The sequence below is a fragment of the Neodiprion fabricii genome, chromosome 4 (assembly GCF_021155785.1).
Source record: "Neodiprion fabricii isolate iyNeoFabr1 chromosome 4, iyNeoFabr1.1, whole genome shotgun sequence".
NCBI classification, from domain to species: domain Eukaryota; kingdom Metazoa; phylum Arthropoda; class Insecta; order Hymenoptera; family Diprionidae; genus Neodiprion; species Neodiprion fabricii.
In genome coordinates, this window is record NC_060242.1 from 23,888,662 (window position 1) to 23,904,271 (window position 15,610).

General features: G+C 42.1%; 1 protein-coding gene across 3 annotated transcripts in view; it reads right to left on the reverse strand.

The window, feature by feature from the left end:
* Positions 1-15,610, reverse strand: part of LOC124179454 (insulin-like growth factor-binding protein complex acid labile subunit) — a 29,293-nt gene that overhangs the window by 2,786 nt on the left and 10,897 nt on the right. For 2 of the 3 annotated variants that reach the window (XR_006870045.1, XR_006870044.1), the window contains exons 1-5: positions 3,143-4,098; positions 2,532-2,835; positions 1,653-1,881; positions 958-1,553; positions 478-883 (exon numbers count right to left, since the gene is read on the reverse strand). Coding sequence is in view for 1 of the 3 variants with exons in the window: in XM_046563830.1 (XP_046419786.1) it covers positions 478-883; positions 958-1,553; positions 1,653-1,881; positions 2,532-2,835; positions 3,143-3,346 (1,739 nt within the window). In the remaining 2 variants the exon portion in view is untranslated. Of the gene's footprint in view, positions 1-477; positions 884-957; positions 1,554-1,652; positions 1,882-2,531; positions 2,836-3,142; positions 4,099-15,610 lie in introns of those variants that run through there. The other variant, XM_046563830.1, reaches the window with a different exon arrangement.

A 15,610-nucleotide genomic window follows, 5' to 3' on the forward strand; every position in this document is an offset into this window, starting at 1 on the left:
ATTATGAATCCCATTTGTTTAAGTTTCCGAATCAAGCATGAGTTATTCCAATGAGACACTGTTCGTTTTAATCTGTTTATTCGTTTCTATTAGATTTTATCTGTTCTTTCCTATCCCGTCACATTCGCGACAATGCCACCTCTAATAGCTTCTTCGTTTCAATTATTTATTTAGAATAAGGGATGGCAATTATCAATCCGATTCAATTCTTTCTATCCAAATTAATTCTTCTCAAAGAATACGAAATATCCGTTTCGATAAAGAAATCGGAATAGATCGTATTGAAATTCTCGATCCGTTTCTATTCTTTTCCGATTGTTGGGTGGTGAACGGAGATGGGTTAATTAAGCTCCAGGGAGAGAAAACCGAGACACGGTTCTCGGATTAGACTGATAATAAGAAAAGGGTCGTAACTTATGCACAGGCACCTTGGCTTTTTACTGACGAAGATGCGCCGACGGCTGATAAAACACTTACCGTCTTTGCAGAAGCCTCAGTCTTTCCCTGGCTTCGGCTCTCTCCAGCTCCTGGCGTTCCAGGTGAGCCTGTCTTTTCATTTTCATCGCATGCCGCAGAGACACGACACTGCCGAATACTATAACCATGGTCAATAGACTGATGAGTATCATGCCCCAGGTTTTGTCCTTCGGGTCAAAACCGACATCTTTTTCGTTGCAGGCCATTTTCCATGAGAAGCCGGACACGTTGCCGGGACTTTCACAAACGAGGTCCAGCGGGTTAGCTTTCAGTTTTAACAGAAATTCGTAGCTCTCGTAGATTAGCTCGCAATCGCATCGCCACGGATTTTCATCCAGCAGGATCCTCTGCAAGGATGGATTACCCTCGAACACCGATGGTAGCGGTGCAACCGTCAGTAGATTCCCTGGAAATGAAAATTTGTTGGTGAAATGTGACCGGGCGGTGCTTTGCTTGAACCTTTGATGAAAGCCGACTCACCTGACAGATCGATACGTTCGAGAGCCGGAAGCAGATGAAAAGTTTGATTAGTTAATTGGATCACCCTGTTCTGCCGAAGGGAGAGAGTAGTGAGGGAGTGTGATTCAAGATTATCAGGAATTTGGTCCACTCGATTGTTGCTCAGGTAAAGAGTCTTGAGCTTTGGCATGGTGAGCAATACGTCGTTCGTAAAGTCATCCAATAAATTGCCAGACAGATCCAAGAAGGTCGTCGAACTCGTAAAGTTTGGAAACTGAAGTAAACTGTTGTGAGACAGGTTCAACAGACGCAAATTCATGTTCTCTCTGAACGCTGCCCAGTGGATATTGTGCAGTGAATTTAAAGACAAGTCCAGAATTTCCAATTTCACTAAACCAGCAAACGCGCTCTTGTTAACTTGATCGAAAACGTTTGCTGCGAGCGATATTTGTCGTAATTCGGTGTTTTTTGCAAATATCTGATCCGGTAGAAATCTGATCAAGTTTCGGTTCAACTTCGCGATGATTAGTTGAGGGAAACCGTGAAGCCCAGGTCGGTCCAAATTGCACCTTGAAGCGTCTAATCTCTTCAATTTATTATGCGTCAAAGTGTTGAATCTGTTGAATTGAAGTATATAGATTAGTTCAAAAAACAAAGTGTTTAGAAATTGAATGAACGTTTGTGTTTATTTTTTTTTTTATAATTTGAGCGAGTACCGTGTGCTGAAGACGAGCATCGGGTTATTCGACAGTCGCAGTTCTTCCAGATTCGGCAAATACAATAGCGAATCTGGATACAGGTAGTTTATTTGACAGTCCGACATGTCCAACCATCTCAATGATTCGCTCACGGGTTTATCCACTATTCTCAAAGGATTTCCCATGAGACTCAGAGTTCTCAGTTGCGTCAGTTTACTCACAGTCGTATTAGCAAACGCTTTAATTCCTGAAACAATAAGAAAACTTGAGAAATTTGATTTCCGCATGGTATTGTGCTAAGAATTTCAAATTCGGCTACGGGTGTAAAATATCGCAAACTGTTGCGTTCATTTTTCGTTCACAATCGCGGATGAGCAGTTACATTGTTTTTTAAAGGATAAAAACTTTCGCAATCATGGACGCAAATCAAATCCATGATGAATCAACGTTCAAGTAAATTCTAAACCCGGAGTACGTTTCATTCCTTCCGCGAAAGAGAAATGCCCCTATTAAAGGGCTGCACTTCGATTGAAAATTCCAACGTGGGCGTGGCTGACCCAGATAGCAGAGAGCTAAAGGTTCAATCAATAGAGCATTGTCCATCGCTAGTGTGTGACTTTATCAAAGCAAGGCAGCGTAATAAGCATAAAAGAATAATAAAAAGGCGGGTATGATGGCGTTCGGAAAGTTGGTATCGCTTATCAGTAGTGGTACTGCTCTGATTAAACAGTTATACGTAAACTTAAGCCTAACGAATCTTATCACGCGTGAATGAATCAGGTGCAAAATAATCGTTAGACATGTAGGTATCACAACTTGCAGGTTCTACTACGTGCCCGTCGCGACTTTAGAGTCAGAGCTGAAGCACCGGGAATTTCTCGGCAATTATTAACTCACCACAGTGACTGCAATCCAAGACTTGCAACGACTGGCTCATTAACCCGTCCAGACTAGATATTGGATTTCCTCCGAAGAACAAGATCTTCAGGCTCGTCAGATGGCTTATCGATGTCAGTCCAGATACGGAGGTAAAAGCATTACCAGATAGATCGAGTTTCTGCAGCTGATCCAACCCGTAAAGTTTATCCGGCAAATCGGTCAACCGATTTCTGGCCAAATTTAGATACTGTAGTTTGTTGAAAAGCGTCAAAGTATCCGGTATCTCTTGCAAAATGTTTCCGGACAAATCCAAATATTGTACCTGTACAGATGTAAACAAACATATCTGAATGCTCGATGATATTCTTCATTTCCAAGTCCGAGTAACCGCAGGAATCGAGTTCTACCCGTAATCATCGGTTACCGATTTGACGCTGATTGAGAGAGGCTTGACTGATAATATACATACATCGCTTTCAATGATATGAATTGTCTTTTAAGACGTGGCAAAGAACTGTTGATTCTCCATTCCAAGATCGGTAAAAAAAAACATCATTCCTTGGATTCGTTAAGCTTGAAAAAACTTCATCCCTGTTTGGAAGAATGATTCATAAGTGATTCACACTCACCAAATCGCTGATTCTATCAGGAAATTCTCGCAAGCCTCTCTTCTCGCATGCCACGCGACTAGGGACCTGGTCCAAGGAGCACAAACACCTTTCCGGGCAGCCAGCGTGAACCTCGAGTTGAAACGAGGCGAGGCACAATATGAACACACACCAAGCAACACTCGGGCTTCTCGATCCGTTTGCGAAACGTTGTTGCCTCACCATTTTGAAACTGAATTATACCGTTGGCCAGTGTGACGAATGATGCACATACCAGCACCAGCTCCTTTGACACTTGATATTTAGTAATAGTCCGATAACAATCCGTTGCACCTCCGTGATAACGTCATCGTTGAAAAGCGAATATCATTTTCTCAGAGTGGTTGTTTTAACGTGTCCCAAAATGGTTCAACTGGACCATGTATTTACCGCGGTAACTAAAACTCTGACAACACTACCACGATGCTTATTCTGATCTGCTCATCTATCAAGGGAGCGGTTACGTTACCTGGGCCCCTGCGACTTATCGCAGTACTTGATAAGTGGCGCGCATGCTGGCTCGCTCGCTCAGATATCTCACCAAGATAGCCGACCGATGTTGAAGCTAAACTGAAATATGTGTCAGGACGTCTTACATGTATTATCGTTGTATCGTTGATCGCAATTTCAATTTGGTTGATGGTGTCGAATTCGCGACTTTGGACAATCGTTTCGGGGTTCTTACTCACAACCCCAGAATCCGGCAAACCTACCAACCGACGGACCACGAAGGCACCTTCCAATTTAGTGAACGATGGATTACGGAGAGGGATGAAAACGTGGACGTTAAAGCTCCGCCGAGAAGGGCAAGTTACGCGATTTATGTGGGCTGTTCAATACGCCATTGAGAATTTGGGAAGGCAATGACCCGACACTCTTGAGCTTGTGATGTATAATTACGAACACACGGGTTGTGTATGCACACGTGCAGATGTGTACATACGGCAGGTACGCGGTCGCAGCGACGCAGTGCCGAAGACAGTTTGAGACGTACCGCGGAACGTATAACCACCGTCTTCCTCCTCCTCGTTGAAAAATATAAGACGTTAGATAAATATCTCAAGTATCCCAAAGCCGATATTGAGCGACCTCTCTAGCTATAAGCTTCTCTTGGCTGACCCACGCGGATATTTCACCACAATTCCCCCCTAGTCCTCCTCCCAGCCGACTGCAGATTCCAATTGACCCCCGATAGCTCCTCCTCCTGCTCAATACCGTGTCCGTTATTTTGTCACAACGACACTCCGCTCAAGTCACTCGCTTCGTTTCACAAGTTCACAAGTTGGCGAATACGTGCATTCAATGCGCGAATAACTGCCTGGTGACAATGTTTAAAGTACGGAATGGGAAGTTAAATGACGTGCTGATCGGCTTGAAACTAATCCTTTTTCTAGTCTCATGCACATTTGGTAAATGTCTTTTTGGTCACACTCAAAGGTATGTAGTGCCTAATTCGTTCGAACGAGACAAGGTGAATTAATTGTGAGTCATGCGAAGTATCGCCAAATCATTTGAAGTTATGTGATGAGCGTGAGTAATAGGCATTATCGCTTAAAGTTGCTCGTTTGAAGTACATTCGCAGCCTTGATATACCAATCGTGGCTTTATCGCAAAACGTAGGATTTGTAAAACGTCGGTATTGCTAAAGTGCTAATTAGATCCATCCGAAAGATCTTGATCTTGTTCATTTTTTAATAAATATTGTTAATGATCTCCCAATTACTGTTCAAAACGGTCACGCGTCACAGATTCGCTGATTCGTTTACGAACGACCAATACTAACCGTTAAATGGTCGTTGCTAATCGCGAAACGCATCTATAGCGGTTCGCTGGTGCCTGCTTCTGAATTTTTCAGGAACCTGGAAAAACGAGGGAGCTTCGCTCTCGCCGTTGACTTTTTTCCCTCCCCCAATTCGGACCAATCGTGCACTCGGGTCACACCCTCTGTTGGTGCTAGTGGCTTAGCTGGCGCCGGCGCTTAGCCCGCAGCTTATCCACGAACCGGGAGGGCGAAACCCAGCGAGGGAACCGTCTCTACCTGTTGATACTAACCAACCCCTTCCGTGATCTCGTAAATCCAATATTCTCCAGTCACACGCGATGTCACGCCTCTCCAACGGATGCAGCGGTTCCAGAGTGCGAAAACCCGTTTTGCGAGAAAAAAACGAGTCATTTACTGATAAGAGTCGTTGGTGGAGAATTTCTTTCTACTTGGAGTAAATTTTTGCCTAATCAAACAAAGGTTGGCGGTCCGAAATTTATATTCCTGAGAAGAGATGGCAAATTAGTTACCCACCAACGACAACGTTCTCCTACACAATGTATTTATAAATTTTTAAATGATTCCAAATCATCTCAGAAGACTCTACACGATTACAAATAATCTTGAATGTCTATATTCAGGTCATTTAACCAAGTACAGACTTGGGTCACAAAAGCCAAGCCTTACAACCTCGGTGGTACACTTTTAAAAATCTCTCCAATATCCAGATGTGCCCAGACTGCAGTGCAGACTTTCAGTGAACCAAAATCGAGCTTTATGTAATTTTACGTGTTATTTAGCGATAAATAAATCTGGTTGCACAAATTGGACCGACGTGAAGTGGCAAATACGAAGACGCACCGCGGCACGTGTGCCGTGAATAGACAATCACACGATTTTATCAAATCGACCGTAGAGATTGAAGGTCAGCGAGCCGTGGTCCACCGCCAATTACGGGTCTTTGACTGATCGATTACGTCGGGGTCAAGAGCACCGCTCAGTGACACGAGTGTCCAAATGCTTCCCAGCGGCAAAAGGTTTCGGCGTTTCCATCTGCGCAGCGAATGTAATTCGCTACCTACCCGGTTATTTCATCCCACAATATGAGGTAAGGTGCGGCCTCTTCTCACAGCGCCTGAGCTGAAAGAGATGGGCGTAATTAAAAGTCGATCAACTCGTACATCGAGCTCCGTGATAAAGACGTAACCGAGTACCGTTCGCCCTCCCCCTCGCCCTCCCGCAATTTCTCTTTCTCTCTCTCTCTCCCGCTGGATAGACGTACATAATGTACTACAACAAGACCGCGACGCTATCTGCGGCGAAGTGTCGCGGTTATAAAGGGCGAGCCGCTTTTCGTCGGTCTGTCTGGAGTCGTTCGGTGTAGGTACGAACAAGTTTCGGTTGCCCCGGATCGAGTATCGCCGCATGTATACGCGTGTGCTGTATATTTTTAACGCCTTCATTTCCGCCCGCCCCCGTTACACCGGAAATGACGGGACGATACCTCGCGGTGTTTCAAGTATTGATCAGGTTCGAGTCGAGTGCCACCCCCGAGCACCGACCTCCACCCCCTATTCCCTTCTCCCTCCCCTCCTCACCCTCCCACCGCCACTTCGCAGACGGCAAGGTGGAGGAGGCGGCTGGATGCGGGGGCGGTGAATTCAGTTCAGCTACCGAGATGGCCGCCCCCGGCACCCGGGGCACCTTACCTTCGGTTATCTGTCTTCTTTCGTTTTAAAGATTTCTCCGGGACGTCGCAATTCTTGACGCGTCTGCACCCCTTTGCCACCCTTCGCTATGCTGCTTTATTTTCACCTCGCTCGCATTTCTGACGTGTGAATTTAAGTCCTCTTCCTTCGATATATAAATGCGGGATTACTGTTTTATTTTTCGAACTCTCTTGTACGCGGCAAAATTTTTCCGTTAAGGAATTATTGTAAGGCTTCTGAAGCCCGTTGAGAAAAATTTCCAGTTATCGTTACCGTAGAGTGTTTAACCGTTTTCATTTTTTATCATTATCGAAAAATATAATTCTCGATAAAGAAAATGAAAATGGGTTTATCAATTTTCGTACTATATTTTCTTGTAACTATTCACGAAAAAAAAACACGATTTGTTGGCCCATTGTATTTTAGTGTTCATTTACGTAGAAACAGAAATAAGTTTAGCTGTCGGAGTAAGAATTTTCACTGCAACAGCACAGCCAAATGAGCTTCTCAATGCAGCAAATCTGGCAGTTAAATTTTTAAAATCTCACTGTAGTAAAAAGTTTCTATTGATGTCTCTATATCAACACTGACATTTGCTAATCCAACGAATTTATTCTTCCATGTTGCGATAATTTGATATTAGCGTAAAAATAAATTCATGCCAAGTTCTCACTCAAGGTCTCATTTAACTGTAACAAATTTTGTTTCACTAAAAAAACAAATTTTCAATGTTGCTATACCGAGAAAATGTGTATTATTGATAACACTCATCAGAGTACTGTAAATGGTATTATAACAGTGACTCGTCCCATATTTGTTCATGTTTCACTAGAATTTTCTGGTAACCGTAATGAAAAATTGAATTTTTCTTTTGCAATTTCTCTCTCTCTCCCTCTCTCTTTCTCCGTCTCCCTAGTTTTCTCTATCCAGCGGCAATCGCGAAACCTCGGCGAGATGGATGCGAAAACTCCGGCGCTCGCGAGTCGCGCTCAAAGCACGCAGACGCTGTAGATAATATTATACCGCATATATTGCTGCCTCGGAGATTATGCGGCTCGCAATTAATTGAGCAATTAAATCTTACCTAACTGTGCACCTTGCACCCCGAGTTTCAACCCACCTCCAGATTACACGGTGTGTTGGTATCGTTTAACGAGGAAACGCGGACATGTTACTTAAAAATGAAACAACGAACTTATTGAGAGAGATTTCCGCAGAGTTGGCTTGAATAAATTCAGGATTGTCAACCCTTTTTTATTTTTTTTAGGGATTCAGGAACAATCATAGGCTGCAGGAATAACTTTGTCAGAAGGCTTAGCGATTCACCCCGGTTAGCAAAGCTCTGGAAAGTTACGAAAAATCAAGAAACAGTTAACGCAGAGAAACAATTAAACTGTGGAAGAAGAAAAAAATTAGTACATCGAGTAGTTTCTATAATAAGATATAATATAAAAGAGTGATTATCAACGTGTCAAAAGATTTTCCATAGTAATTTGATACTTTGATAGTCCGTCAAAAATAACAAAAATATAATTTGAAATAAACAAAATTTGTCGTTAATTTAACGCCCAGACCTTCTTTTCCAATCTTCGATCTCAACAATTTCATGATACTTACATTTCTTTGAAATCTACAAATTTCCATCGAGTACTTAACATACATCGAGGATAAAATAATTATCTGCTTGATAAAATGCATAACAAATAAAAAATTAAAACAAAAATTGAGAGCCTGATTTTGATACAAAAATTTACACGCATAGAAATTTTAAGGCACACGTAAACTATTTTGGACACTTTATCGTATGCATACAGTTTTTTTGGATTGTTTTCTTTTTTAATCAACAAAATTGGTTCAACGCTACAACAAAAAAAAATAACTTGAATGTTCGAGAGAATATTAAAACACTATTAGATTGTCCCGACAAAAGGTATACAGGTTTTAATTAGTTTGTTGATACAATGATCGATAATTTCTGAATTCTGTGCCAAAGAGCCCCGTTCTTTTTTATGGCTAAAATGCTCGTGTATTTATCTACCGTATGTTCAAGAACGAGTGAATACAAGTGAAGTTATACAGCACACAGAGAATACTTTTGCTTGGCAGATATTAATGCTTGATAGCAAAATCCTACGCCCCGGTCCCTTCGACACTCCACAGTTCTTTTCCTCCTTTCTTCCCTTTTTCTCTCTCTCTCTCTCTTTCTCTCGGCGCCGTGGGTTTTTTTCTTCGATTCCCAACCCCTGCATTAAAAAGTATCATTTAAAGGGTGGCTTATCTCTACGGAGCTGCTCCGCGGAGCTTTTGTCATTTTCGCTCCCCTTAACCGAGTGACATCTTTTCAAACGTGCACTCGTAATTGGTCTGGCATGTTTATAAATCATGGCTACGGATGTACGCCGCTTCGCTTAGCTCGTATTTTGGCTCGCGTTGAATAAGCGAATTTCTCCCTTTCTCTTCCCTCTCTCTCCTCCCATTACTTGTCGCGTGTTACGAACAACGCATGGAATCGAAGTTGCAATTGAAGATAAAAAACACAGTAACGTTCTCTGTCATTTTCAGCTCTTACAAAATCGGAATTCAATTTTCCTAATTGTACAAAATGTCTTCAAGAATTTTTACGTTCTGATTCGTGAAATATCTTCCACACTCGAGTTAGAAAATTTCGTTATAAAAATTCAGAGCTTTCACGACATCCGACATTAAAGGAAGGAATATCGGGTATATGACGATTCGAATACAGTAGAAATTTTAAGTGTAAAGATGGTTCATTTGACCATTCCGCATAGTCAAATTGACTATTTTCTATCGTGGATGATACGACGTGACTATTGAATCACAGTCACGGAATCCCACTGAAGATTCTACTTAGAGAATGCTAATTTCAATCGAACAAACCTTTGAGGCCAGGTTTTATCCTGAACGATAGATCACGACGAGAGTTATTGGAGTTATCCTGGGGCTATATCATAGATCGGGGGATCGATATTGTAACGGTGAGAAACAAGGCTAAGCAATCGCGCGGAGATATCTCGTTGAAATTTGAATGGATGTCGGTTGTTTGTGGTTCAGTGCTCCCTTAACAAGATCAGGTTTCGCACATCTGGTGGGTCCCTCGACCTCCCTCGTCATCCCCCGTGGCTGCCTCCGCCGCGACGCCCGCGTCTCAGCATCGCGCGCATTGTCTAATCGTCGCCCGGCTCTCCCGCTCTCAGACGGGACAAATCCGCATTCAAATTCTACGCTAAGTCTCCTCGCATTCCAGCTTCAGGTGTTACAGTGGCAGAATTCAGCCACAGAGAAAAAAAAAATAACAAATAAATCAAATAATACTCGCACCGCGCATTCAGTTTATTCGTTCGAGCTTGATCTTCGTACAATTTCACCTCCGGGGGTGGTGATGAATTCCAAAGAAATTCGGCTTCTTTGTTTACGAACTTATGCCCTTTATCGGCAAGCTACACAGACGGAGCGAGTATAAGATACGAATATTCGCGAAATCTGGGCTTGAGAAATAAAACTTTCAAATACCAGTGAAATTGATTGCAGGTTTTATACGAACGTGGAAAAAATATCACAAATAAAACGTATCGGAACAATTTAACTGTGGAATTGATCGGTTAAAAAAAAAAAAAACAATTCAAAATAAAATCAATGTTTGGCTCAAAATTTGATAAAGCTTTTTAGTGCACAATTGTATAAAAAATATATATATTACCAGTTATCGTAACAAAATAGAGTATTAAGACGTGACTAGATTTTCTGGTTACAGTTACAAAACTGATTTTCATCTTGTACCTGGAACGGTAATTTTTGAGTTACGTCAAAAAATGAATGTACATAGTTACAAGGGCTGGTAGAATAATCGCGACTAGAAACTTCTGCCGTCGCAAGAAAATTGATGCACATTTTTTAGCTACAAGAGTTATCCTCTTTTTCCCTGAACTTTTTCGGCTGATCGCGGCGAGCAAGGGGAACTGTGCAAGCGAATGTTACATTCGCATTTAAGTCGTATCAGGGCAATATTTCACGATTTGACTCTGCGGACGACCAAGACGCGACCCGTTTACAGGTTGTATCGAGGCATTACCTCGTAATGCCTAACGGATGAGTGTATATTTCAGTCCTATCTGGTACAGCTGTACCTACGATCCTAAAGAGCGTATAAGGAGCCTGAGGATGGCGTATTTCCAAGAGGCGAAACGCCAATCCTAGTCGATGCTTTTTATTGCCTTGATAAGCGGCCGCGGTTCTCTCCTCGCTGCAACTTCTCCGAATGTAATCTTTACGTCTGTCGGCGACGCGCGGACGTCATTCGCGCCTTAACAGATTCACTCCCCGGCACCTTCGCGAGTTCTCCTTTCTCTATTATTGTCGAAAGATTTCGATCTGGGCCACCCTGCCTCCGCAAGAGAAAAATAAAAAAAAAAAAAAAGAAACAGAACACTTAGTCTGCAGTGGTGCAACTTTCAGATTTCTCTCCGCTGGCGATCGTGAGGGAAAAGCACAAATTCCGTTTACAGTGTTCCACGCTTCAGCAAATTTTTTACAACTCTTGATTGAGTTAAGGGTGTACCTAATTTTATTGAAAAATACAATACCGGTGATTTTCTCGACTTTAAACTACATTCGCTCTTACGAAGGTCTGCATCGATGAACTGCACAAATGATCAAACAGTTATGATCAATTTTGTGTCTTTTACAAGATTGAAGAGAGCACTTTCAACTGTGACTTCGACAGACTATTTGGACTCAATTTAATAATTTCGTTGCACAGTTGAGTGTTCAGCAGAAGACAATAATTCTGCAGCGCAATGACGCGAAAATTATCTCGCTAAATTAGGGGAAAGCGGTAACGTGGGGAAAAAAGAAAAAAAGAAAAAAACAAAGAAATAGGAAAATAAAAAAATGGCAACGCAACGCGGGCTAGCATCGCTTCTCCGTCCACCGCGGCATAACAATTTCTGAGCCTGTAGAGTGTTGGGCGAAAATTTCTGTCCTGACTTAAAACCGGAAGTGGACTGTGGAAGGTATAACGAACATTAGCAACGTACCTATATATTCGAGCTGGCGCGTAAACGAGAACGCCGCATCAATGCTCCTCGACGAAGGTTCGTTATAACGACGTTAAATTGTGGTCGACGTGTCCCTGCAAACGAGTACCTACCGAGACTAATCGAGTAGCCGAGTAATCGAGTAATCGAGAGGATGGTGCCCGCGTTCCGCTTCAGAGCCGCCGATTTGTTTGACGGTAAGAGGCGGAGGAGCCTGTTTGTACACCTATACATGTCTCCTTCGTGGCACCCAGCGCAGTTTCCACTCTACGATTTTTAACTCGTGAACTGCTTCGCAAAAATTTGACGAATTCTCGTAGTTTAGTTCTCGAAAGAAGTTGGAGACAAAATTTCACTACATGCAAGTAAAATTGATTTTATAATTGTAAATTAGAGTGTTTCAGAAAAAAATAATTTGCGATTTTCCACCCTGACGCCTCTGAAAAGTTTGATTGGGTCAAAAGAATGGTTCTGTGAAAAGATCGGCGTTCTACGCTATGTGGAAAATCGAACTCATTTGATTTTTCACTGTTTTTCACATTTTTTTGAATTTGTGAAGCAACACGTTGTAACACTTCAGTTATTATTTCTTTCCTAACATTCATATTCAACCTAGACATCACGATCCATAACACAACAATATATCAACCGGAAATCTAATTTCCCTAAATTGAAAGTTTATATTAAATTTAAACTATTTTATCAAATCGAAATAATAATGAAAAGATCGTCATATACACTTTTCAAACATCAAATGGAGACTTAATATTACAAGTGTCGGTGTTTTTAGCGACGTAAATTCGATATTACGATTGACGCACCTATACAATAATAAAAAAAAAAAGAAGTTATTCACGATTGTTCATAAATTTAAAAAAATGTATAAAAGTGAAAAATTAACTAAGCGTGATGTTCCACGTAAGGTAGAACACCCACCTTTTGCCAAAACCTTTCTTTTAACCTAAACAAACTTTTCAGAGGTTGGCATGGTGGAAAGTCGTAAATTATATTTTTCTGAAACACCCTAATACGTACATAGAAATTTATAAAATCTTTGTACACTCTAACGATATTCTTCGTCAAAATTTTTTCGGAATTTGTAAATTTACCGCTTTGTTAGTGCGGTTCATTTCCTTAACCCTGTAGGAGCTGCACGTCGCCGGTAACGTAGAAATCTATAATAAAGCGGTCCTCTGGGATATCCGGCCAGATTTATGGGTGGTTAGATCGAACTTCCGGGCCCCTCGACAGCTTCGCTGTACCGTCTCAAACCATGCGATATAGTTACGCACTCGCATACATGTCCAAAAGACGTTCAGGATATGCGACCGACATGCTGCACACGTTTTTTAAAATAAAATTACGGTGTACCGTGACACGCGATGCGGATGATTTCGAGTACTAGCGATCAATTAAAATACATTGAAAAAAAGACAATTTCGTTTTCTCTAATTATTTCGTGAATCCCGAATAAATTCCGATATTTTCATAATTTGATGAAACCGAGTGCCTGAAGAAGTAACGCAAGTGATTGCAAAGCGGTCGATTGACGCGATGCTTAAAATACGATTCCAACTCGATACTAGGTCAGTGCTGATTTGAAAGATTGCATCTCAGCCAATATTTTGTGTTAGGTTTCAATAAAACGTCAAAACCTTGAGGCTTTTCGATAACTGTAAAGAATAGCGTAAAAATTTGCAAATCTTACATTAAATCTTGTATTCAAACTTATTGTTAGAAGATTTCAGAATATTTAAGTGAGTATAAAACGAAAAAAATACATTGCATCTATTTAGCAGGTAATTTTTAACCTTTCAGCAACACTAATTATATGTATCGAAGAACCTGTTACTAGTTTCACAATATTCAACGTTATCGAAAAACAAAGATAAAATATATATTTACAATTTAGTATTTGTACGATCGTTTAAAATACAATATATACAAGAAAAATTAAATCCTGAACAAACATATAGTATATTCCGTCATCTGGGTATCTGCAGAAGTTCTTATATTATATCTATACGTTCTTAAAGTCTGCTTACTTATAAGATTAGAGAGAGAAAGAGAGAGTGTGGGGAAAACTTTTCGTTTGTCTTTCCATTAATTAAGACAATCAGCCAAAATCAGAGCATGGCGTATATTATACACCACGTTTAAGATTAGCGTCAACGTCGCCCTGCAACTTGGGAGGGAGAAAAAATTGAAGGAAAAATGTTTTTGTATACGCGGGACGAAAAATAAGCAGACACCGGCACGCGAGATGATCCTGGGGTGGTTTATCTTGGTTAGGGGTTTGGTTTAGGGGTGCCAGTTATTTTCAATTACCCCCTGGCCCCCCCCCTTCTTACACCCCCTCCTCACCCCCTCTCATCTTACCCCCCTCGTCTCGCGCGGGGGCGTGTAGTAATGTATGCGAGATAAAGGCCGGAGAGGCGCCTCCGCGTAGACTAAGATATTATAGGGAAATGGTATAAGGCATGGAGTTCGGGGGAGGTGCCCATAACTTATCGCAGATTTAAGGCTCTTAGACTTAAGGGACTCTAATAATAATATAGAGCCATTCTTGGTCGTTATAGAATTCGCGCCGGTCGCCTCGCGTACGTGGAAAATCCAGACCCGTGCATACACCTATAACGTTATACCTGCAGCGTCCCTCAGGAACTCAGGAGAACGGCGAGTTCAAACCTCCGATCGGCCAGCGATTTTTTCCACAAATTCGTTTATCTTGCTTGAAAGTCTGAGGTCAATGGAAACCGGGGGTTTTCCGACGAATAGAAACGATGCGAAGAGTATGCCTGCGGCCCGTGAAAACCATCGTTAACGAGAATGCAACATGGGACCAACGGTCCGAATCGAAAGTCACGAGATGGAGAAAGAACTGTTAAAAATTAACTGATTAAAAATCACAAAAGGTCGAGGCGAGTATAAATCACAGACGAATTACCCGAGCTGGCCGTCTTCGTTGTCGAATGAACTTGTCGTGGTTGAGAAGATCTTTGCGGAGGAGTAGGATCGAGAGTAGTGACGGTGGTTGAGGTGGCACCGGCAGTAGGCAGATCGCGGAGGCGTCTGGTCAGATAATGCAAAGACGTTGGGTAGTTTAGGAGATTTAAGACGGTATTCCCGGTAAACAAAAGCCACGATAAATTTCGTAAGTCACAGAATTAATAAAAGATTACACCTCGGTTACCGCGCCGCCGCGAGATAAGACTCGACTCCCCGAGGTCTGGGAGCTAAATCATCGGATATCTTACCCATAATACATAAACCACCCTTCAAGCTTACGAATACATGCGCCTCTCTATGCTATCTCGAAACGTAGCAGCAGCTCGACTCCTGAAAAAGCCACTCCCTCTAAATAACAACTGCCCAACCTTTGTGCCATGAGATATAGTACACCACCTCCTGTCTTCCGCTAACTTTCGCAACGCTCTGCATTCTTTCCTTTTGCTTCTTAATCGTCGCTGCGAAGAACCCGGCGACGAATTTTCCTTCAACCGCGTCGTTTTGACGAATGCGAGGAAAATCCGGTCACAGTTTCAGTCACGCGAATCGTTTTCCGAAGCAATACACGATCGATAGACTGACGGTAACAATCGGGGACATCGATGATCGTTTGGGCTTTATCGAATTCATTTTCAAAGAAGATGCCTGCGAGCATTACTACGGTGAATCCAAATATTCAGAAAGCACGCCGATGTATCGATAACAGATCAATCCTCAAGTGCAAGTTGTTTTTCAATTATTTTCCCCCAAGTTTATCGAGTCCAAGGGGTATGTAAATCCTTTTCGCCGACTCAGCAGCGACCGACACGCGTCCCGTAATCCTGGCGTTCCTGCCCCCGCAGAGTAGGACGGGATCGTCCCAAGGGAAAATGCGAAGGTACAGGAAACGCGTATGCCTGTAAATACGAAAGAGAAG